Below are 25,252 nucleotides of genomic sequence, written 5' to 3'. Positions count from 1 at the left end.
TACAGTGTCTCATCATCCTGGACTACAGGTCAGAACTGTAGCTCAGTAGCTAGAGGACCACAAGTTAACTACCACTGCTGTGTATCACACCACTTTCTGAATGAGGAACCATGGCATAAATGAAACATGCTGCGGACATCCCTAAAGAAGGTGATTGAATTATCCATGTTTTAGTGTTCAATATGTAGAAAATTACACAAATGCATAACTGCAGCATTTTCATGTAAAAAGAGTAGACACACACCCTCCTGTTCATATAATCAGTTTAATCATTACCCATTTAGCTTGTACAGTACTTTTGCGTAGTGGTAAGGTCCAAAAAAAAATACACTTATGTACATCTTTCAGTGCTTTTTTCTGTTAAAATTCCCCTATAAATTGATTCTACTCTTTACTGCACTCATTTGTACAAGAGCCCTGAGAAACAAAAATGTGTGGACTTAGCTTTAACAAAAATCCCAAAATTACCAGCCCTGATCTGGCCATAAGCCATTTTTGTTATTCGTCTGAGCTTAACTGGAGTAACTTGGTGGCTCTTGTTGTGATGAGGATACATATAGAGGGCCACCAGTCCTGTGTGTTGAGCTGCCCACCACTACAACGGGATCTTGGCTACTGTAGACATCTAAAGGGAAAGAAAGCAAATGCCACGTCTTTTGATGATCCTTGGCTGCTAAATGTAGACGTTCCCATTCAAAGGCACTTTTTTCCACTTGTTGCTTTGACAGATTTTACCAGTTTCAGGTATCCTCCATTGTTCTGCTCTTCATTTCCAAATAACAAAAGGTCATGCTCTTCTAAAGCTAAACATTAAAATCCTTGGTATCTTTCTTGTTAAAAGTTCCTGAAACGCTGCCATGGGCAGTACTAGAGCTAAAACACAAACACGGAAGTATTAAGATGCTTTTTGGCGAGTGAAACTATCAATTACGAAGATAATATGTTCTATAAAATCCATTGAATGCATTGTAAAAAGCAGCAGGCGTGGTACAAAACTAGTACTTGCATTAACACAGCATTTGGAACTCTCTAGTATTCTTATACAAACTCCAGGAATAGTTCACTTTGTTTTCTTCTCAAAGCTCGAGTTCTCTCTGTAAAAGAACACAAAAACAACATTCATACCTGAAATACGTCAATGGAACCTTTTCACTTCTGTAATAAGAGTATTCTGCTCTTAACTAGTGCAGCTCTAAATATTAACTCCCTCCTGCTCAAACTTCCAACAAGCAGCCTTGAACTTTTTAAAGAAAAGGCAGGCAAGAGATAAATAGATTTTAGAGGTACTAACACTTGTTTAAGGTACTATAATTGCAAAGTCAGAGAAGAGTCAGCATGATCTCTTGTGCATATAAGATTTGTGCCTGACTCTTATAAGGAAAACACTCTTTGGCAGAGGTCTTGCTATTAACATGACTTACCTGCTCAGTCATGAACGCAGGTTTCCCGGCATTCCTGTTCTGTCTCAAACCTATTTTGGTTACCGTCGCAGCCTCCATACCAAAAGCGAGCACAAGAATTTACATCCTTGGCATAATACCACATCATTGTATAGTCTCGGCAGTCTCCGGTTTTCATTGGTTCGAAACATCTGTCATCTGGAAACAAAATGGGTTGGATTTTGGTTTTGGTTGTGTTTGGTTTTTTTTACATCTACGGAGACCTGCTCAAATTCTACAGAAGCACAAAATCTTGGGCCTTGTCTTCCCCTGCTATGGTGCTGTGAATAGGTGCACCTGAGGTATTTGGTAATGGGAGGGTGTATCTGTAAACAACAGCCACTCCCCTCTTTTCTACAACCAAGGCAAACCTAGCTTACTCCTGTGTTTGCCGGTTCTGCCAGTTTTGCTACAGAGCTGGGCTGTACACAGCACTAACTGACAGCTATCGTCCCTCTTCCCCAACCCTAGAAGACGTAATGCCATTGTACCATAGTTTTCTTTTTACGTTCTGTGTTGAAGCCCTTCTAGTTTGTCCGCGTTCCATTCAACTACAGAGGCTTATTTCGTTCTATCATTTACTGACTAGGCACTCTTGCACACACATAACCTGGGACAACATGTCAATGGCATTTACTCCCAGGCTGGGATTGCACATATAAAACTCTGTCTAGTTAATGTGCCCCTCTTGTGGCTGTTATGTCCCACAAACCCACTGATGACATGCTAAAGACCTGTGCTTTATTCTGTCTTTACCTGCTTCAGGCCATGAAGTGATCTATGAAAAGAGGAAGAAAGCTTTCCCCTTAACTGGTGGCCTTGTTCTGTTGCCATGTGATAGCCTTCAGTTTTGCTACCTCTATAACTTCAACTTTGTGGGGAGGTGGCCCATACAGTCATACCTTGGAAATCGAACGGAATCCGTTCTGGAAGTCTGTTCGACTTCCAAAACATTCAGAAACCAAAGCACGGCTTCTGATTGGCTGCAGGAAGTTCCTGCAGCCAATTGGAAGCCACGGAAGCCCCCTCAGACGTTCGGGTTCCAAAAATAGTTCGCAAACCGGAACACTCACTTTTGCAGTGTTCGGGAGCCAAAACGTCTGAGAACTAAGCTGTTTGAAAACCAAGGTATGACTGTATAAGCAAACTCATAAAGGCCCATAAAGTTTGTACATAGCTCAGTTGGTAGATCCTGAGACTCTTAATCTCAGGGCTGTGGGTTCAAGTCCTATATTGGGTGAAAGATTTCTGCATTGCAAGAGGCTGTACCAGAGGAAGCGCATGGTGCCTTCCAACTTCTAGGATTCTATCCCTTAACACTTTCCATTAGAAGAATCTTTTCACACCTTTCGTATGAGGCTGCAGAACAGCTGGCAGAGGTTGCACATCTCTAGTTACATTAGATATGCGAGTTATATCTGGCTTGGGAGTTCTGAATTCAAAAAACTCTTGTGTCTCATGAACAGAAGGGGCAGCTGGTCGCCTGTGACTATCAGGAAGTTGCTTAGGAGGAGCTGTAGTAACATAGCGGTCCCATTCAGAATACGACACTCCTTTCTCACTAGGAACCCCTGGCGATAGCTATAGAAAAGGAAATAAAGAATTAAATGTCAGTGGCAAATGGGAATAGGGGGAAATTCTATTCAGTTCACATCTCAGATCTATCAAACTCACACTTTCTGAAACAATATGAAAATTTAAAACACAGCCATCATTCATCCGTTTTTTCAGTGCAGTTCTCCAACCAACCAAAGTGTATGAAAATGAATGTGTATGGCAAAAATTAATGTATTAGTGAAAATAACATATAAAGATGCATTGTATTAGGAGAAATTGCTTGCAAAAATGTGTACATTCATCTATTGTATGCAAAAATGTATTTGTTAGGGAAAATTTGCTCTTAAATGCTGAAGAATTTTTAGGAGGATTTTTTGAATACAAATTCCTGCAGAAATTTGGCGAACTGAAAATTGGAAAAATGACAAAACGTTCCAGCCTTCATGATGAAACTAGGCGAACTTAAATACCAAGGCCAAAAATTGAAACCTGGGAACTCCTAAGTGCAAAAAAAGAAAAAGACATGCTTTACTACTCAGCTATAGCCCTTCCTATATAAGCACAAATCTTTAGAAATACTTACAAAATCAGTATCTTCTGGCTTACGTGGAGGGACGTAAGGCTCATGTGTCTCAACTACAGAAAATTGACCAGTGTGCTGCATTCTTGTCTCAAGTCCTGGAGAAAGGGCTGAGCTGAGCACTTTGGTGATGTAGGAACTGAAATCATTCTCACAAATTTGTTTGAAGATCTTATTCTCAAGAGCTGGAAGGGTTTGAAAAAGTCAATGCTGTTAGATGGAAATACACATCGACCAGGAATGAGACCGAGCTGATGGTGACAGGCCCGTTTGCTTCAACCAGGGGCCCTCCAGATGTTGTTGGACTCCCAGCAGCCCCAGCTGGCATGGCTAGTGGTCAGGGACCATGGGAAGTATATGAATGAATTTATTATTTTGGTCACAGACCAGTTCCAGCTCACATACAAAATCAGAACACAATAGGTATACATTTAAATTGTCAGTTCGGTATAACAGGGACAGTTCAGATATAGCAGCAGTTAAAATATACAAATTAGATCTTGCTCACTAAAATATAACCTGAAGTTGTCATTTAAAACCTTAATCAAGATGATATGACAGCTTGTTCCCTACGTTTTATAGCAATCCCACAAAATTTGACCCATGGGAATTATAGTCCCAACACCATCTTGGACGGCCACAGGCTCCTCACCCCTGTTTAAATTGAGGTCCGCTCTGCTGTATGATGTGTATGTGTTGTGGGAGGGTTAAGATTGTATATTTTTTATGCAAAGAGAGTGAACTTATGGGCATTAAACTGTCTTGTGGAAAGGACTGCAGGAGTAAGGAGGAGACAGGAGAAGGCCCCCTCCGGAGAAGACCATCGCCAGATGGACTCTTCACCTCCATCCCTCCTGGGCCATTCTACTACCGTCCTTTGGGAAGACTACTGAGGACATTTTCAATGTCGACATTGTCCATTGTTGGGTTCTTTCTACAGTGGAACCTTGGATCTTGAATGGCTTGGTTGACAAACAAATTGGCTTCCGAAAGCCAAAAACCCGAAAGTAAGTGTTCCGGTTTCTGAACGTTTTTTGGAAGCCAAACTTCCAACACCGCTTCCACTTGTGTGCAGGAAGCTCCTGCAGCCAATCGGAAGCTGCACATTGGTTTTTGAACGGTTCCTGGAGTTGAACCGACTCCCAGAATGGATTAAGTTCAACAACCAGGGTTCCACTGTAATGTGATTTAATACTACTTGTAAGCCACCATGGAAGTAAGAGCACCCTAGCAGGCAGGATAAGAATCTAATCTTTATAAAGAAGTGAAGAGTGCTTGCCACTTACCTCTCTGCAATATCACACTACTACTACTACTTTTTAAATAGCTAAGCTAACTGAGAAGTAGAGCTCAGCTGAGGAGAAAACCTGGGATGTGAGCAGACAGACTAGAGCAGGCATAGGCAAACTCGGTCCTCCAGATTTTTGGGACTACAACTCCCACCATCCCTAGCTAATAGGGCCAGTGGTCAGGGATGATGGGAGTTGTAGTCCCAAAACATCTGGAGGGCTGAGTTTGCCTATGCCTGGGCTAGAGCTTTGTACACCCCATACTTTAAAAACTTTTAAAACACATGCCATCCCCCAAAGAATCAAGGGAACGGAAGTTTCTCTCTCTCAGAACTACAATTCCCTTCACCCTTCACATACTACAGGCAGAGGGCCTTCTCGGTAGTGGCACCCTCCCTGTGGAACCCCCTCCCTTCAGATGTCAGGGAAATAAACAACTATCTGGCTTTTAGAAGACATCTGAAGGCAGCCCTGTTTAGGGACATTTTAAGGACTGATGCCTTATCCTTATCATCTTGATTAAAACAATTTTGCATGCAAACATTAAAACAAGGAAGTCAGCAAATGCAACAGTTAGCAACATACCAGGATGAAATGCTTCCATAGCTATATAGGTATTCTGAATATATACACATACTAAAAAAAAGCATTGCTGATGTTCCTTATTATACTTTAGCATCATGCAAAAGCTCCCGCTGCTATCTATAGCAACTAACATTTATAATACCAAGATGCATTGCTAATATTCCAGCAAATAACATTCCAGAGAGGTTGCTCCCTCTTACCTTGCAGGGTCATGAAATCATCTATCTGGTAGACGTGCTCTAGGTCTGGGTCTGAAGCGATGAGGTCCAGATCTTTCCGGAAACTTTCAAAATTGGGATCGCTCTTCTGAACCACCCCAATGACAAAGATTTCAATGTTGAGAGCGTGGGCGTTCTTCACAACCACCTCCAGCGAATTCTGATCGCGGCGATCTGCTTGCCCATCCGTTATCACAATAGCCACCTTCCTCACCCCTGGCCGGGCGGCCTGGAACACATCAATGGCGTTGCTGAGAGCTGTGGCAGTGAATGTGCCTTCTCCCAAGTACTGCATGGCATCGACGGCACTTTTCAAGCTGTCCTTGTTGGGGAACTGCTGCAAAGTGGACACCAGCTCGACTTTGTGGCTGAAGTTGATGATGCCGACGCGAGCTGTAGCTTGGTTGACGGTGACGGCATCAATCACCGTTTTCACAAACCGTTTGATCCGGTCAAAGTTCTCGGGCCCGACGCTTTCCGAACTGTCAATCACAAACACGAGCTCCAGAGGGTTTTCTTTGCACTTAACACCGCAGCCTGTTAAAAAGGGGATGAGATAGGGTTAGAATTAAGTCAGCTATCTGCTATGTAGGGACACAGGTGGCGCTGTGGGTTAAACCACAGAGCCTAGGACTTGCCGGTCAGAAGGTTGGCAGTTTGAATCCCCGTGACGGGGTGAGCTCCTGTTGCTCGGTCCCTGCTCCTGCCCACCTAGCAGTTCGAAAGCACGTCAAAGTGCAAGTAGATAAATAGGTACCACTCCAGCGGGAAGGTAAATGGTGTTTCTGTGTGCTGCTCTGGTTTGCCAGAAGTGGCTTAGTCATCCTGGCCACATGACCCGGAAGCTGTACGCCGGCTCCCTTGGCCAGTAAAGTGAGATGAGCACTGCAACCCCAGAGTCGGCCACGACTGGACCTAATGGTCAGGGGTCCCTTTACCTTTACCTTATCTGCTATGTAGATTTTAAATAATTCCCCAAGAGTTGCATACTGGGGTCCAAAAAATAAATAAATGTTCTGATGTGCACACAAGGTGCTTCCTCTGTCCGTGTGCATGAGAAAGGCTTCCCTACATTCCCTTCTGACAGCAACTTCAGATGCATCTTGGAATAAGTGTGTACATGCTGATGAAAATTGGGAAAGACAGTGGACAACGCCACCTGTTTTCTGTGGATGTGAGTCTTTTGTTCCCAACACTGGTGAACACTGCACATTCATGCTATTTCGAATAACTGTTCCACTAAGGGTGGCTTTATACATGTGATTTTTCCCTTCTTTTCATTGGTATAGTGCTCCTCACCTCACACAGAAGTAGAGATGCAGCAAGACAGTAAAGGTAAAAAACAGGTAAAGGACCTCTGGACGGTTAAGGACCTTCCTGCAGCCAATCAGAAGCTGCACTTTGGTTTTCGAATGCTTTGGAAGTAGAACGGACTGCCGGAACAGATTCCATTCGACTTCCAGGGTGCAACTGTTTAACACTGCAGAGACATAGGCCAGCACTTGTGAAACACCACTCTCAGCTATTTTCCTTCTATTCATGGTTCTTTCAACCTTACCCAATAAATATACACACTTCTAAGGTCAATTCTGAATTCTTTTAGGGAAAACAACTAATACGATGAAATGGTTTCATTCCTTCAGGTAGATCTTACCACATATCTCCATTATAAGTTTGATTACATCTTCTTTCTGAAAGAGAGGAGCCAGTTCAGTTGTGATTTCAGATTTGGAAATCAGTTATGCATCATTGCCTAATTGTTTTTGTTTTGTTTTGTTTTCTAATGGAAAATTGGACGCTTGCTTTGCATAAAGCAAGTGACTGGATGTTTTGAAACACTAAAAAATATTGTTACAGTGATATTCAGATGGTTCTCTGAACATCTCTAAAAGGGGAAAGAATCATGTCTACTTGCATGGGAGTGGAAATTGCCAAAGTTCGCTCAATTCTCTCATGTCCAAAATGGAAATTAGTGCAGCAAATGCAATCCGTGTTTTCTGCTGTTTTCACAACAGTCCGCAAACAATATTTAATTGAGAATGTGTATCGTTGTCCTCCCCCCCGCCCCCGCCGCCATTTGTATTTTGTGTTCTTTGCGTTGAAATGAATGGCCTTTGCATTGAAATTAATGGTATGGCATAATGCTACAATATGTAATTGATTGCATAAAATTCTGTCTGCCATGGCAAGACAAACAACATGGTTTCCCCCAAAAGCTGAACTGTAGCAGATTAGAAACAGCGCTGTGTACATGGCTCAGAACAGGCTGGAACACATTTCCCAACAAAATACGTAGTTAAATGATACTTAATCTGTGACAGAAATGTCATTTTTATTTGACACAACATAAAATATACAAAAAGCCCTGCTGAATCTGCCTGGTGGCCCATCTGGTCCAGCATATTGTTCTCATATCCGCCAACCAGAAGCTTATAGTAAGTCCACAAGCAGGACCTGGAAAAGACTGATTCATTCCTAGTTGTAATCCAACAACATCTGGTGAGCCACTGATTCCCTATCTCTGATCATAAAAAGTGCCAAGCTGCAGCTTTTACCAACAGTCACATTTTTATGATAAAACACATCAGGATATACTTACAGTAAGACCAGGTTCGCCTTTGAGTCCTGAAAATCCCTGAAAGATTGTATAATAATATAAATTATTAAGTGCACAATTTTCTGTTGTGAAAGAATAAATAAAGTAGTTGTGGTTTTTTAAGTGTTACCCTTGGTCCTGCAGGTCCAGGTTCTCCAATCTCTCCTTTGTTACCTCTCTTTCCCTGGTCTCCTTTCTCTCCAGAATCCCCCTAATAATAAGATACAACATGGCTATAAGCCTGGCCCTACATAATTGGTCACATGATACAGCACACAGACACCATTTGAATGGTAATGCCCCTCAACTTGGGGGGGCAGCCCCCTCAAATATTTTATTGGGGTGTCTGAAGGAGCCTTGGCTCCTATGGATAGAAGGCTTTTAAATTTCCAATTCCTCTCCCCCCCTTCTTTCTCCTTTTCTTTATTCCTTTATTTCTTTAATCTTAGTTGTTTCCCCTCTTTCTCCTTTCTAAATTAGTTGGCTTTTTATCGTATTTTATGTTGAAAACTTTTAATTAAAACAGATTTTTTTAAAAAGAGATAGATGGGCAACTCTCTTACCTTAGACCCAGGTAGTCCAACCCCCACAGAGCCTTTTTGTCCTGGTAAACCTTGAACACCCCGGTCTCCCTAAAAACAACATAGAGATTTGCTTAGAAATAGCCATTGTAAAAAGACCGTAACATTTAGCAGCTGCAAGCAAAGTACTGTTCCCTTGGTTATTTAGGTCGTTTTCTGTTTGAATGCAGAACTGTCTGCAAGGATTGCATTTGGCTATACCCATATGGACATTTATTAAACATACAGGAAACAAGCATGCAGGAAATCCACTAACAGATGTTTAGCCCAGCCGTCTTATCCCTTTGAGCAGAGCAGCTTTCATGTCACTTCCATATGGAACAGTTATGTTAAATGTGGCCCAAAAGCATCCCCAGGGCTCAGCTGCTCAGCTTAAGCAGCCACCAATATTTCTCAGCCACAGGGTTTACTTACATGACCCAGAGACCTAATACACAGATGCTCCTCTTGTGAGACAGCTTCACATGATGGGAAACAGTTTTCTACTCTATGGCTCTAAGCCAGTAGTTTCCAAACCTAAGCGACCACTGGAGGTGTCAATGACTATCAGGCTTTGAAAAGCTGGCATTGCTGTATCAAGTTTATCAATTTTGTTGACTCAAGCTACATTGGATTTTGAATAAATGTGCAACTAATGGTTACAGCTTTTAATGCTGCTGTGTAATCACTTTTCTTGACGTGGGTGGTGCTGTGGGTTAAACCACAGAGCCTAGGACTTGCTGATCAGAAGGTCGGCGGTTCGAATCCCCGCGACGGGGTGAGCTCCCGTTGCTCAGTCCCTGCTTCTGCCAAGCTAGCAGTTCGAAAGCACGTCAAAGTGCAAGTAGATAAATAGGTACCACTCTGGCGGGAAGGTAAACAGCGTTTCCTCTGGTTCGCCAGAAGCGGCTTAGTCATGCTGGCCACATGACCTGGAAGCTGTACGCCAGCTCCCTCGGACAATAAAGCGAGATGAGCGTCACAACCCCAGAGTTGGTCACGACTGGACCTAATGGTCAGGGGTCCCTTTACCTTTACTAATCACCTTTCTTAGTGCATCATGATTCAACCACTATTCTGAATAATGCTCTTTATAGGGCAAGGGGCGCCGGGGATGAGTTTATGGAGCCAAGGCAACAGTGGCCCCCAAAAATATTTGGAACCACTACTCTTAGCCGTCCAAACCGTAAGACCTGGAGCTTTACATACGCAAGAAATGTCACATCTCTGTGGCCATATAAGGAGTGATGACATTTTGTAGGTGACAACACACTTGCTTTCTAAATTTTGAATTGCCCCAGAGGAGTCCCCACTGGATTCTCCATTCATTCAACATTTGGGACTCTCCTCCAGGCCACACCCCCTTCCCAGGCCATGCCCCTCACAAGCCGTGTTCTGTGCCCTCACTGAGGTTCATGTAAATGGGAAAGTGTTTTTAAAATGCATTGCTCTAAGTCAGATTCTTGTGGGAAGGATCCAGCTCAACGTTTGTTTTGTTTTTTATTTTATTTTGACAAAGTAATAATCATAAATAAATAAGAATAAAAATGTGCACCCCACCACCGAGACCATTCCATTGTGACTACTCAACCTCCCAAAATTTCAACACCTCTTGCGATGGTTTGACCCCTTTCCGTTTTACAAATTCTACAAACACCTTCCGTATCTCCTCGAAATCATTTCTCCTACATATTCCCCATCTTAACTTAATGGCACATCTCAATTTATCATTAATAGCTACACCTCTTTATATCATTCCTCCATTTTATATTCTGCTTGCCCCTTCCACTTCCCTAGCTATCATAATTCATGCAGCTGTCAATAAATCTGTGAGCAAGTCCTTCATAGCCTGCGAACCTTCCACCCCATTCTAAATTGATAATAATGGCAACTCTGCACTTTCAGTCAACTTTAACCCAGTGATTTCTGTTATCTCCCAGCTCAACATTTTTCCAGATATTTATAGCTTTGGTATAAGTAATTGCCTAGTCTGGATGACAGCAGGTGTGTGTCTCTCTCTGTGTGTGAAGTCATTAGGTTCTAAAGGCCAAAACTTAAATTCTAGTTTAAAAGATATGTCACTGCTAGGACACCCTGACACAACATGACGGCCTTTTAATTTGTTAGAGCAAACAGTATTTACTCAGTTATTTCACTTCCATGGAAGGGGAAAGTCCAGGGTATGGCACATGTACAGTTCATCAGTTCTTCCAGAACAAATTTCTGTCCTTGATCAAGATAGAGTTTTAAAGGCCTGATCTTTTCACTCCAACAGGGCTGGCACTTAGTTAAGACACCACTGTCTGTCAATCACCCATTCCCACCACCCTTCTGAGTAATACCCCTCCCCACCTTCTCACTATATAGAAGGGTCTGGTAACTTCTGTTTCAGTGTATCTGAAGAAGTGTGCATGCACACGAAAGCTCATACCAAGAACTAACTTAGTTGGTCTTTAAGGTGCTACTGGAAGGATTTTTTTTGTTTTGACTATGGCAGACGAACACGGCTACCTATCTGTAACTGTCAACCAAGTTACTATCTGTAACTGTCAACCAAGTGGACATTTAAAAATTAGGTTTTTGGGGTTTCTTTCCCCTCTTAAGCTGCAACATAAATAGTTCCATGAAACAACTGTGTAATGAAGACAGGGCAGGGGGAGTCACTTGCAAAAAAACTTATGTCAGCACCTACATTCTTACCTTAATTCCTTGTATACTATCTCCAGGAGGACCCTGTGGCCCTGGCAGACCTTTTTGTCCAATAACACCCTAATTTTTAAAAAGGGAAAAAAAGAAATAAAATTGTCTGAGATTAAGGGGAGGGGAGTAGTTTAAGACAACTCCAGGAAGAAGTCAGAATTGCATAGTGTCATGTAAAATTTTGTGCCCATCTCTGCCTTTTCCAAATGCTGGAAACTGTGAAAAGAATTACATATACAAGCCTTTGTAACTGCTTGGGGGCACTTAAGTGCATTCCTATACATGTCTACTCAGAAACAGGGATGGACAAATTGATCAATTTCAGTTTCTTGCAGCTTCTCCTTCTTTCCCATCTTAATTTCAGTTCTTTGGCAATTGGCTTTTTTCTTTTTTTTTAAAAAAAAGAAATTCTTGTGAAAATCCATCGGCATCTTAGTGCAATTTCTCCTAATCAATGAAATTTCACATGCAGTTTTGACTAATGTATACACTTTTGCAAAGCAATTCCCACTAACATAATTCATTTGTAAGTCATTTTCATGAATAGATGCCTCTTTATGCATGCCATACAGTAATGTATGTATTCTTGCACACATTGGTTGGTTAGAAAACTGCATTGAAAAATTCAGAGGAGTGCAAATTTCAAAGGATAGCCATGTTTCGGTTCACATATTGGTTCAAAAAGTGTGGATTAAATGGTTTCTCATTAAAATGCGAACAAATTCAATTCTTCACCCTCGTCGCAACTTGGAAATATTTCCTATTGAGGTCACTCCAGGTAATTCAAAGGCTGGAGTAAGAGGCCAGCAGAGTAAGGGCAGCCATGGAAGTGTTTAGGGAGTAAGAAAACTGATAGCACAATCCCATCTATTTCCCCTTCTCTCTGCCCTTGGTCACGTTCAACAGCCAGCAAAGCTGCCTTGACTACACCATTTCAGGCTTTGGATACACATTTGAAAAACAAAACAACTCCCTGCACATAGAAAGAAGATAGGCTGAACCCTTCCCCCTGACATGCTGATTCTCTGTGTGCAAGCGCTTATCCTTTGCTCCATAAGGTAAGCAAATGTACATCCACAGCCGTCACCTGAAGTCTCGGGCGAAAAAGTGCCTGATGGCTGGAATGAACCACTCAGTCCCCGTTATTAAGAGCCTAGGATCAGTAGCATTCTTCTGCAACTAACCCCCCAAACAAAGGCAACACTGCATTCCTTTGCTGGGTGCACTGCATCTAACAATTCGGCCACAAAATGCAACATTATAGAAAGAAGTGCTTCTCTTGCAAGGCACTCACAAACCCGTCTAGATTAAAACAGGCAAAAAAGAAGCAGCAGCTGCTAAGATATTGAATGTAAATTAGCTCCAGAGCATTCCAAGAAAGGTGGCTATCATGTTGAACTTAAATATATAAGGGGCAGGAACTTCTAGATCAGGGGAAGAGAACCTGTGGTACCTAAAGATGTTGTTGGACTCCAACTCCCATCAGCCCCAGGTAGCACAGACAGTGGTCAGGGAAGATGGGAATTGTAGTCAAACAATATCTGGAGGGCCACACTGCATATTCCCAATCCCTCTGCTAGACTGTGCAGAGATACATGCTAACCTTGGGTCCAGGTATTCCTATTCCTCTTTGACCAGGAGGCCCCGGGGATCCTCTTGCTCCTGGTTCTCCCTAAAGTAAAGAAAGACAAAAAGGAAGAGGTTCAACACAGGTATTACATCCACAGAATTTTATGAATGAGCCTGCTTGCTTTCAAAACAAATCATAGCAGAGGATGTTCCAACTTAAAAGCCAGCAAGCACTTCCCATAGATATCAATAGCTAAAGGCCACATTGCAGGTGCTATTAATTTATTTACGTGCATTCTCAGGGCAGCCCATAGAATAGAAAATGCACAATACAGTAAAATGTAAAGCACCATTAAAGCATTTCCCAGTTAAGGTTATTTAAAATTTATTTTAAAAGAATATTTAAATGCACACCCAAAACAAAGAGCAGAAAATCAAAGCCACAGAGCCAGGGGAATATTAGGAGCTACAACAAAATTCAAAAAGGTCTTGGAAAATAAAATACATTTAATGGCAAAAAAGGCATTAAAGTTAGGTACATGTGGCCCTACTTGGGAAAAGCATTCTGCAGTTCAGTCACACAGCCACTGAGATGCCCCTTTCACAAACAGACACCTCATTTGGCTTGGGCACCCAGAGAAAGCGTTGGGATAAAGATATCAGGGTTGGAGTAGGTTATCCTTGCTCAAGTCCAAGGAATTGCCTGGGGCAACTCAAAGACAGACCATTTTTTACTGGTGTTGCAAAACACAATGTCTGTATAGACATTGGGCTGGCTTTTGAATGTTGCACTTGATCTCTCAACCTGTTTTCAATTGCTATGGAAAGAGAGGGAGACAATTCAGAGCAGGTAAATATTGAGGAGTGTGGAGAGAGCTCACCTAACTCATTCTTCACGAAGTTCTCTCTCACTCTAAATGATGGGGAAAGCTGCTGGAAGTGTTATTTGGAGCAACCTTCTTCTCCCACAGAGTTTCTAACCAGCCCAGCACTTAAAGGTTTAACAATTCAAACACATCATGGAGAAATGTCTAACAAAGCTGCCAGAGATTTAAATAATAGGACAGTTGTTGACAGATGGCTGAGAGCAACTTGATCTTGGTGAAATCCCTAAAGGACAAAGGTCTGTTTGACAATTTGCGTACAACTGTGGTTTGTTTAGGGGGAGGAGACGTCTGTGATATTAGAGAGGGGGCAGCCCAACCTTCAAAAACTAGTTAATGGAGAAGCTTTCAGGGCTGGAATGCTGCGACTTCAGCGCTTAAATCCGAGAAGCCTGTTTGACTGGTTTGTGGATCAGACTGTGAAAAGATCATGAAGATTAGAGCTGCAGCAGTCCTTAAAAAAACTCAACAATCTTACTTGGGAATAAGTCCTATTAAACTCAGAGGAATTTACCATGGATCATACACGTGTAGGCTTACATGGTTGATCTTGAATGCTAAAGATGGGGCCAAACTACATGTTATAGATCTGTAACTGGAAAACATCTGAAAGCAGCTGTGACATGTTCCCATTTGGACTGGGGAGGGGGAGCTGACACATGAAGTGTCAAATCCTTTTTTTTTTTATGGTGGCATTGCTCCAACCCCATCCCCCGAGCAGTTATTATTTGCACATTGAGAGGCACATTGATTCCATGTGCTACCAGCAGGTGGTGCCAAAGGACGGGTCAATTTCTGTATGGGCCTTTTGGTATTTGTGGATGAGTTGAATTTGTATCTCCCCCCACCCACCGGCTTTTCTGATTTATTCACCTAAAACATTGTGATTTAACTGGATTGCAGGCTACTTGGGAAACCCAGCCAGATGGGTGGGGTATGAATAATAAAATTGTTGTTGTTGTTGTTGTATTATTATTATTATTATTATTATTATTATTATTATTATTATTATTATTATTATTATTATTATTATGCCCCTCTGAACTCACTCACTTAATTTCAGATAGGACCAGGCTGCTTTAACTTTAATTCACAGGACTACTGAAAGCAAATGTTTCTCCTCTTAACCATTTCAAAGACAGGCTGTTCAAAACATTTACTGTAAATACTTAGATACAGTTTAGACATGTTGCTAAACCAGCACTCTCTTCTGGATCAGGCCAAAGATCTATCTAGTCCAGCATTATGTTCTAATGCGGGTCAAGCAGATGGGAAACTGTAAGCAGGACCTGTGTGCCGGCTGGGGCTTCTGGGAGTTTGGAGCTAAACCACGGTTTAGAGCAGAGATGGGGACTCTATGGTCCTCCAAATGTTGTTTACCTCCAACACCCAGAAGCCAACATGACCAAGGGTCAGGGATGATGGGATTTGTAGTTTGACAACAGCTGCATGGTCAAAGGTGGGGATTCCATGACCTTCCAGCGTTGGAAGGAACTCTAAGGGTAATCTAGTCCAATCCCCTCTAATGCAAGAATCTTGTCCACAGCCGGCCCTGGGTGGGCTCAAACCACCAACCTTTTGGTTAAGAGCCAGGAGCACTGACCCATTACGCCACAGGAGGACTATTGCTTAACTGCAGCTCCCATCATTCCTGACCATGATGGATGAGGATAAGGGGAGCTGGAGACCTATATCATTTGAAGAACCACAGACTTAGAGCTACATGAATGGGTCTATTCTCCTCCCAGGCTCACACACCCCTCTTTTCTCCCCTGTGTGTCCAATGGCAGGGTGGACGAGGAATCAGAAGCTTTTCTTTCAATTTTTTAAATTAACAATGCCTTCTGGAGTTGTTTGAACCAGTGGCTGTGGTTTAGCACTATGGTAAGTTTCAACAAGACAGCTTCATAGCCTGTGATTTGAAGTTGACTTGTTTTGCAGCTAATCATAGTTATCATGTGATACGTAGTCTAAATTGGTGTGAAATCAAACATTAAACAGTTTGCATATATATTATATAGACAGGGGTGTATGTCTTATTTTTCTGCTCCATTCGATTAACTCTGTGACCTCTGGTGCATTTATTTTTAAATTGTTCCACTACTGTGAAACACAAGAATAAGGTTCTACAAGCGACTGCACATTCATCGTAAATTTATGGAATGATATGGGTTAGAAACAACTCTATAAAAGGGAAGTATTATGTATATCTGTTGAAATGGATCCAAAGATATACAAAGAGTTACCATGCTGGGCTTTTCGCTTTGTTTTTGTTTGTTTTTGAACCGCAGGAATTTTTCTGCATGCTTATTTTTTCTTAATTAAAAAGGGCGAGGGAGGAAGAAAATGCAGTCAGCTGAAATTGAGCTAACGGGCAGTTACCGTGTGTGAGATCAATTAAGAAGCCCGGGGCGAGGAACAGACACTCAGCTCTTTACTGGAGTTGAGCCTATGTTTGATAGGCCAGGATCTTAACATGATACGCTTCCTGCAGCTGGCTCTACCTTGCCCCCAGAGACCACTGTTGGTGGGTTCCCCTCCCCCCCCAAAGCTTTGGCTCTGGTTCTTCAGTAAAAATGCTAGGGTAGGCTATTCCCACTGCTGTGGTATCAAGGCTGTGGCTTTACAATTTGCATGCCTTTTATATATATACTCAGTTGTTGTGATTACAGCCTGCTCCTTTGCCCTTCATGTCTATCCTATACACAACAAGAAAGTCACGCCTATAGTGTTCCCGCATCCCACAGGCGGTTTTGAGTGAATCGGGCCTCTGTTTCACCAAATTCCTCCTTTCTGCTGCCTGCATATGTGAGCCATCTCTCAAGCCCAAAGAACAGAGCTCCAATTGAGATTGAGGGAACATTCTTACGGAGTGATACTTAGTGGAATTCCAACTTGTATGTAAATGTGTTTATAGGGGGCTCTTCGGTTAAACAAAGCTGTTCGTTTTTTTATTAAAAAATAGAGGAAATTAGAGCAGTACAGAAGAAGGATCGGAGGGGGAAACCAAGTCCTACTGGTCGCTTTGTGTGTGTGTGTTTTTGATACCTCAATAATACGGAAAATAAATGACAATGAAAGTGGCTGCCAAACCTCTGTGAGAAGGAAAACAATACCCGGAACAATTTCTATGCCACATTTTCAAATATTATCTCAGTAACCAGTAATGAAGCTGGATCTGGGACAATTTGGGACAGATAAAAGAAAGCGCTTCCTCATGGAACGCCTTCCCACAGGAGGCAGTAATGGCCACCAACTTGGAGGGCTTTAAAAGAAGATTAGGCAGAGTCATGGAGGACAAGGCTACCAATGGCTTCTAACCACAATGGCTGTGTTTCACCTCCACTGGCAGAGGCAATATGGCTGTCAGGGACTGGGCAGAGGAGGAATGGTGGAGACCGCCTCCCCAGTCCAGGCCTTCCAGAGAAGAGGAAGACAGTATAGATTTACAACAGGGGTTTGTGGGAGGTCACAGCTCAGAGGCAGATGAGGGGGAAAGTTGGGAAGTAATGGGAGAGGGGGAAGCAGAGCGGGAGCAGCTGGCTGACACGTTATCACTAGAAAGCATTCCAGACCACACCCTCCATTCTCCCAGAACCAGGCAAACATTGAAAGTAGGAGAGCAAAGGGCTCGGAAACAAATGGCCCTAAGCAGCCACCGTAAGCTGGGTGGTACTATTGAAAATTGAGGAGAGAAGTGGGGTGGAGATTACTCGGAGCAATGCCGTTACTCCAAGAGACAGCTTTTCTAAGCCTCTCTCTGTGACTATTGAATAAAAGACATTGGTAAGAACTCTCCTTGTTTATCTATTCCTGGCAACCTATTGTTGGGGGGGGGCAGGGTGGATTCCCTGACGCCTGACAATGGCTCTGAGTACAAATTGTGAGAAATCATAGTTGGGGAGAATGCTCAGGCTCTGCTTGTGGGCTTTGTGCATCAATAACTATACCTGTGTCAGCCCCTGGACAGGGGTAAAAGGTATTATTTGCGTAACTGCATTAAAGCCAATATGTGAGATTGTTTTCAACCACACAAACTGTTCCTTTTTACAGGTGCAGGGATCCATAATAGCTGCGGCTTCAATGATTTGTCTGAAGCACATGTTGTGTCTCTTATTTAATGAACATGTGGATTATTGTTTTTTCAGCTTCTTGGGTACAAATATTCAGGGGTCCCGATAAGGAACTGGCCCATGGAGTCAAGAAGTCCCCCCCACATGGTCTAGAGCAGTGGTGGCCAAATTTGGCCCTCCAGCTGTTTTGGGACTACAATTCCCATAATCCCTGACCACTAGTCCTGTTAGCTAGGGATGATGGGAGTTGTAGTCCCAAAACAGCTGGAGGGCCAAGTTTGGCCATCACTGGTCTAGAGGGTTACCACAGGGAAGTGGAGTGAGGAGGAGCAGGAAGGAGGAACAGTGAGCAGAACAAACAGAGAGGCAGAGTCCCTAGTATACAGAAATGCACACTGCATTCCTCAGAAGCAAAAAGCAGCAGAACTTTTGCTGCATCTAATTTTTAATAGCTCTAATTCCGCAAATGGAATGATTTTATAAGAATGCTCATATGACAACCATGGAATGTAGGAAGCACTCTCTCTCTCTCTCTCTCTTCTATTTACTAGGATAATACCAAACTGGTTTGCCATTGCCAGAATATGCTCCAGAGTACTATAAGTGATTTATCTGTTTGTTTTGACAAATTCCTGTGCTGTTTTGTTCACATGGGGACAGAAGTGTTTAGCAGCCTTGAGGGCAGCCACTAAAGAGCTCAAGACATACTGAAATGTGCATTTTATCCAATGGCTCAGCTGCGACAGGTTTTGATTTCCCTATGTAAATTGGGCAGCAGAAGGCAACAGCAGAGTTTTTACATTGTTAAAGCAGAGGCCTGATTGAAAGTTGGCAGATTTAGACAAGCACACATAAATATTTCACACAGTTTCTATAGACTCTTCAAACTTTAAAGTAGCATTCAAAAAGCCATTTATTTAGGGCCACCTTTCCTTAATTTCAGCTTTTCTTTAAACACCCACAGGTGAGAGGATAGCATTTTTATTTTTCTGTTTTCTCTATTTTAAAAAGAAAACATGGCCTATGCTTTTAAAACACTTGCTGTACTGCTGCTAGTTTTAAATTTCTGATTTCTGAGAGTTGGTATGGATTTTTATTTTTATTTTTGAAATGCAAGCTAGTCACATTGGGTGGGTCATTACCCCAAATGGCAGCTTGACATAAGCTAATAAACGAACGTCGTGCCGGAGGTCTAACTTCTGTTAACACTTAAAGGGCTACGTCAAGATGGATTCTGTCAACTTTATAAAAGTTATGTTATCGATCAAGAAGAAACTGTGATTTATGTTCATTTCTGAGGAAATAGAATACAAAAAGAACCTGCTGGATCAGCCAATGGCCTATCTAGTCCAGCGTCCTGTTCTCACAGAGGTCAACCAGATGCCTGTGGGAAACCCACAAGCATCCAAGCACAAGAACATTCTCCTCAATATGGAGGGAAACAGTGCATAGAATTTGTTTTAAGAAGAAGAGTTTGAATTTGATATCCTGCTTTATCACTACCCGAAGGAGTCTCAAAGCAGCTAACATTCTCCTTTCCCTTCTTCCCCCACAACAAAGACTCTGTGAGGTGAGTGGGGCTGAGAGACTTCAGAGAAGTGTGACTGGCCCAAGGTCACCCAGCAGCTGCATGTGGAGGAGCAGAGATGCGAACCCGGTTCACCAGATTACAAGTCCATCGCTCTTAACCACTACACCACACTGGCTCTCTTTTAATGCTTTTAATGACAGAATTATCTATTAAAATTATAGGTGTTACTTTAGCATGAGTACCTTTTGGCCAGGGTCCCCTGCTCCTTTAAGTCCTCTTGGTCCCTGAAGGCCAGGCATTCCCTGAGGTCCCTAGAACGACGTCAGAAAAATACAGGCTGGTTAGTCTCACAGAACCGAAGGATGTACAAATAATGGGATTTTGGCCTCCATCTAGAAGCTTTTATTTTTTCATGTAAAAAACAGCAACGTGCATTTTTTTTTTTAATCTCTTGTTAAAATTGTATCCTACCTTTCCATCAGGGTGGCAAAACCATATTAAAACAAATGCAATTAATAAAACAAAACAGCAATAACAGAAAATAAACAGCATAAAAAACAAGGCAAGTAAAACACCAATAAGAACTAATCAAAACATAAAACCAATTTCAATACATAAGATAAGAGAGGGAGGAGATACCTAAAGCTGAGGGCAGCATATCCCCAGTGGTGGGCTAAGTGGCAGAAACATAAATAAGCCAGCCTAAGATTGTGTCAAGGGCAGAGAAGAGCACTAACCTTGAAAGGAGGAGAGACTGGAAAATGTCCTCACAAAAACAGACTGGTTAGCAAAAACGATTGAATATTTACATATTGCAAAGTTAACAGGGAGACTAAGAGGAAACACTATACAAAAAGTTAACAAGGAATGGATGATATTTAAAGAATATCTCAAAAACTATACGGATAAGGTGGATCTCCTGACAGACATAGAATGATACTAAAAAACAAAGAAAACACATAGTAAAATTCATTTAGAAAAATAGAACAAACAAAAATGAAATGCGTATGGATTAATAAATTGAAAAAAGCACAATGAGAACAGTTGGAAGTCAAACACTGATGGTGTATTTATGTTGGGTAGGTATGTAGGTAATGTATGTTTTGCAGGTATGCATGTTTTGTATGGTATGGTTTGGTATGTATGGTATGTATTGTATGTATTGTATCGCATTGTTTATGTATAATAAAGGAAAAAATATTTTAAAAAGAAAAGAAAGGGGGAGAGACTCTTCTGGTCACTATGAACCTAAGAGGCGTGCTGGAGCTCTGAAGGCACTTGAGATCCCGAAGGAGGTAAGGTGTGACGCTTCAGGGCACTGAGGACAGTGTACTGTTCTAACCATTTACCTTTTACCTCTTACCTATCACAAATTAGAGGTGAAATTACACTTACTGGTGCACCCGGAAAGCCATCCCCCTTTGCTCCAGGAAGTCCAGGTGGCCCTGGTAAGCCTGGAGAACCCTGAAGACAAATAATGAACGTCAATATAAATTATCTAAACATCATATTATTAACTCTTAACGTTGCCAGACTTCGATGTCGGCATGCAAGAAGACAAAACTGGCAGCCTGCCATGTCACAGCACGCACAGATTATGCCCGGGACAGAGAAGCTTCACCTTCGTGTTGTACTTCTGGTTGAAAAGGACTTGGGGAGGAAGGTGAAAGCTGTTGCTCATCGGGCAGAATACTACCAGGGAAAGTGTTCATGATCTGGACATTGACAGCTAATTTGCAAGTTTGAGAACTGGCAATACTTGAGAACTGGATTGCACCATAAGCCACAATGAACCGAATTTGGGGAAATTCAGAAGTGGTATAGAATATAGTGCACGGCAAGCTCCTCTTCCAAGAAGACGGGAGGAGCAGAAGTCATGCTGGACATGTCTGAGTCCTCAGGGTGTGCCTAAAGGATTCCTCTGGTTTGTTGCCAGTGTTTTAAAATATCAAGTAGTTTCCCCATTAATTATTTCAATAACGAAGGAAATCGGGGGCAAGGGGTCTTGTCTTTATTTTGACTTCCAAATTCCTGCACTGGGAAGAGTTGCCAAACAGATGTTCTCACTTTGTGAACAAACAAAATAGGATAACAATACCCTTCTCTTATGAACTGAGGATTTTGTCCCACATATTCTTCCTGATTTTAGAAGGCGTAAGTATTGCTGCATCTTCATTACACAATATCCTAAATCTAGCATCCACACCATCGAAAGGCTTTCATCAATTGATGGATTGTGGCATTTCAGACTGAGGGTGTCTGAATGCTCCCCTAAGTATGTTTAAAATAAATAAATAAATAAATCTGTGTACATATAAAACTAGCATGTCAAGATTATTGCCATCATAATTTATCTGTTTCTATCTTTCATTCGCTGGAGTGAACACATCAACCCATATTTACTAGAAATAAATAATATAAACCACATCTGAACTATGGACACTTTTCTCCTGACCCAAAACATAATGTACTTAAATAAAAACAAGTCCCCATCTTTCGGCATGTTCGGATGACCAGGGCCCATGGAATAGCAGCCTAAATTTTTCCTTCCTGGTGCCTGCAACTATAAGAAATCTGCAATCTCTAGCTCCCTAATATGTGGTTAACCGAACTGTTTCCACTCCTCTACCTCCTGTGTCTTTGTATTTAAAATGCAAGTGTTTACAATGTTGTTGTTGTTGTTGTTGTTTTTAAAAAAATAACTTTACAGTCATACCTTGGAAGCCGAATGCCTTGGCACTCGGACGTTTTGGCTCCTGAACGCTGCAAACCCGGAAGTGAGTGTTCTGGTTTGCAAATGTCCTTTGGAAGCCGAATGTCCAGTGCGGCTTCTGATTGGCTCCAGGAGCTTCCTGCAGCCAATCGGAAGCCACGCTTTGGTTTCTGAATGTTTTGGAAGTCGAACGGGCTTCCGGGACGGATTCTGTTCGTCTTTCGATGTACGACTTTATTGGGTAATCAAAATATTTTACAATGAATTGCAAGAAAGACTCAGATGGCAGCTTGCTATTATAAATCCATTGCACCTGGTTGGATATGACTTCAGATTCTGCTGATATCATAACATTGATTACTCAATTACTCAGTAAAGAAGGCCACTTAAGCTTGATATCACTTACTATTATTTTATTACTTACCCTTTACCCTAAGGCCCCAGGACAGGTTACAACAATTTAAAACACAAAATTAAAAACAATTCGAAAATGTACAAGTACAAAAAATGGTATTGCAACAAATAAGGTGGGTCCTGAAAACACACATTCCAGGCGTCAAAAGCCAGGATAAAGAGATGCATCTTTTTGCCAAAAATCTAAATGGAAGCTTGCCAAAATCTAAATGGAAGCTTGCCAAAATCTAAATGGAAGCTTAGGGCTTCAGCATGTCTTTAACCAGCCCTGATCCTGCCCAACAAGCCTAAAAACACCCAATTTAGTATTTCTTTCTACTTCTTTGTATGTGGTCATATTGAATCATATTGCCAATATTTTGTTTTATTAAACTGCACACCTGAGGTCCCATGACTGAATTTCCAGGGTTTCCATCGCTCCCGGGAGGTCCTGCATATCCTTGCTCCCCCTAAGCATACACACAAAAGAACACATCTTTATTAAAGGATCACACAATTTTGGAGGAAAGTACCAGGATCAGGTGTTCCACATTGCTTTTGGGCATTATTTACCTTGGGGCCAGGAAGCCCACGAATGGAAGGTCCAGGGCTTCCAACTGAACCTTTGATACCAGATTCACCCTGCAGAAGAAATATATAATCAATGCATGTCTATATCATCAGCAACATATTCAGACGATGACAAGGAGTCCTAAAGTACTGGCTTTCAAGAGCATCCTAAAACATTTTGCCTAGCTGCAAAATGTTGATTTGGATTTCCAGTAATTGGTTCCTGAATTCATTAGAAAGGACTTCAAGGGTCATCTCAGTTTTCTGAACTAAGGTTTTGGACCCACAACAATTGCTCTCCATCTCGATCATAGCGTTTTTCAGGATAGCTACAATCTAGCAACTATTCTATCGTTTTGTTTCCTTTCTGCTAATTTTAATTTCAGCGGGATGCGTCTTTGGTGATGTAGCCTGTGCTCTCCCTTTGGTGTTTGTGATTGTGGAGAAGTCAGGTTCCTTGTCTTCATTTGGAAATCAGCTAAGACCAGGGATCTCTCTGCCCACGCCGTTTGTCCCGCCTTCATACCAATCAGGTGCCTGGTCCAGGGATGGGGAGCCTCAGGCCTAAGCGCTGAACGCAGGCCCTCAGACCTCTCTATATGATCCTCAGGACTCTGCCCAAGGCCACACCCTTCACTGGCTCTGACTTGCATTCTCCCTGAGTATTTCTGCCTGGTTATAATGTGTACATGACCTGTGGCCCTAGGAAGTTCAGCCCTTGAGCTGAAAAGTCTTTGCCACCTATGGCCGAGATAGCTGAACACTAGCTTCTGCTATGTGGACTACAGTAGTCAAGTGTGTTACATGAATTGCATTTGATGCACTGCACACAGACAGGCTGTTAGCAGACAGAACCCACACAGAGAGAAGCAATACAGAAATGAAAGTAACATACCTTTGGTCCCGGATCACCTGGCAAACCTCTTTGACCATCATTTCCTTTTGCTCCTCTTTGTCCCTCTTCACCCTAATTAATAAAATAAATAAAATAAACTGTGGCACAAAGCTATTTCCATCCAACATATATTTATGGGTTTTTAAAGAATATCTAAAATGAAAATTGATAATTGATGGGCCCTGAAGTGGTTAACTATCAATTCTACCCATGAATTCTTTTTTTTAGGGCAAGTCTGCAAAATGGGGGTGGGGTTCTTATAGGCCAACACAGTTTCCTTTGGGTTTTCATATGAAATCTGCCAGTCAGCTGCTGGACAACTGCAAGTGAAGTGTTTCTGAGCTGTCTCCACACAATGGTCACATACTGATGAGTGTCAGCGGTCCCAGAGAAGAGCAGAAGGATAGAAGGAGCTCCAGAAACAACAGACTGTGAGGTCAAACTTCTAGATTAATGCCTTTGCCCAGTATTCCATTAATGAGTCTCCAGGAGGAAAAAGCAGCCGAATTTTTCAGTTGGACGAACATTCATTTCAATGAAAATTCTGGTGTTAACTTTCAGAATACACTATTAATATTTCATTATCTTGTAATTTTATTCTTCCTGTTTTTAGTACAGATAGAGTGAACCTACAGATCAGAGCTTGCCACAATCAGCCCTGTGGAATCTTTCTTCTTTATGAGGGCCACTTACTTTTAAGGATGAGGAAGGTGCTGTGATGTTTTTATTGCAGCAATCTGTATGTGATCTTTTATTGTACAGGTATTGGTATATATACAAACGTGTACTTATATTAATTTCATTATTAATGTCCTGCCTTGTTAATAACTGCCTGTTCTGTGTTACTTCTTCAAATCTTGGAGTCCCCTTCTTTTCTCAATTAATAAAATCTGCTATTAAAAAGAAAAAACTTTCAGAAGGATGTGCACACTTGGAAGTTCTTGTAGTTTTAGCTAGAGCCCCTTCCTGACTTGAAACTAGAGCCCCTTCCTGACATGAATTGTGTGTAGAACAAATGCAGGTAGGAATGCAGAGGGACATCATAGCAGTGGAAGCATTTGCCTGTGGACTTCGCAAGTTCAATTCCCCATCTGTGCCGG

General features: G+C 42.0%; 1 protein-coding gene across 2 annotated transcripts in view; it reads right to left on the bottom strand.

Annotated features, from left to right (window-relative positions):
- Positions 1-249: 249 nt before the first annotated feature.
- The window catches only part of COL28A1 (collagen type XXVIII alpha 1 chain), a 65,019-nt gene continuing 40,016 nt past the window's right edge, over positions 250-25,252 (bottom strand). For both annotated transcript variants that reach the window (XM_081882850.1, XM_081882851.1), the window contains exons 21-36: positions 24,153-24,224; positions 23,261-23,329; positions 23,089-23,157; positions 20,977-21,045; positions 19,824-19,892; positions 13,128-13,196; positions 11,525-11,593; positions 8,828-8,896; positions 8,395-8,475; positions 8,268-8,303; positions 7,323-7,359; positions 5,651-6,205; positions 3,580-3,761; positions 2,786-3,020; positions 1,422-1,598; positions 250-1,094 (exon numbers count right to left, since the gene is read on the bottom strand). In XM_081882850.1, the coding sequence (XP_081738976.1) occupies positions 1,426-1,598; positions 2,786-3,020; positions 3,580-3,761; positions 5,651-6,205; positions 7,323-7,359; positions 8,268-8,303; positions 8,395-8,475; positions 8,828-8,896; positions 11,525-11,593; positions 13,128-13,196; positions 19,824-19,892; positions 20,977-21,045; positions 23,089-23,157; positions 23,261-23,329; positions 24,153-24,224 (1,854 nt within the window). In that variant the 3' untranslated portion in view covers positions 250-1,094; positions 1,422-1,425. The remainder of the gene's footprint in view (positions 1,095-1,421; positions 1,599-2,785; positions 3,021-3,579; positions 3,762-5,650; positions 6,206-7,322; positions 7,360-8,267; positions 8,304-8,394; positions 8,476-8,827; positions 8,897-11,524; positions 11,594-13,127; positions 13,197-19,823; positions 19,893-20,976; positions 21,046-23,088; positions 23,158-23,260; positions 23,330-24,152; positions 24,225-25,252) is intronic.

The sequence above is a fragment of the Podarcis melisellensis genome, assembly GCF_964234715.1.
Source record: "Podarcis melisellensis genome assembly, chromosome: 12".
Taxonomy (NCBI): Eukaryota; Metazoa; Chordata; class Lepidosauria; order Squamata; family Lacertidae; genus Podarcis; species Podarcis melisellensis.
This window is presented reverse-complemented; position numbering and strand designations above follow the sequence as displayed.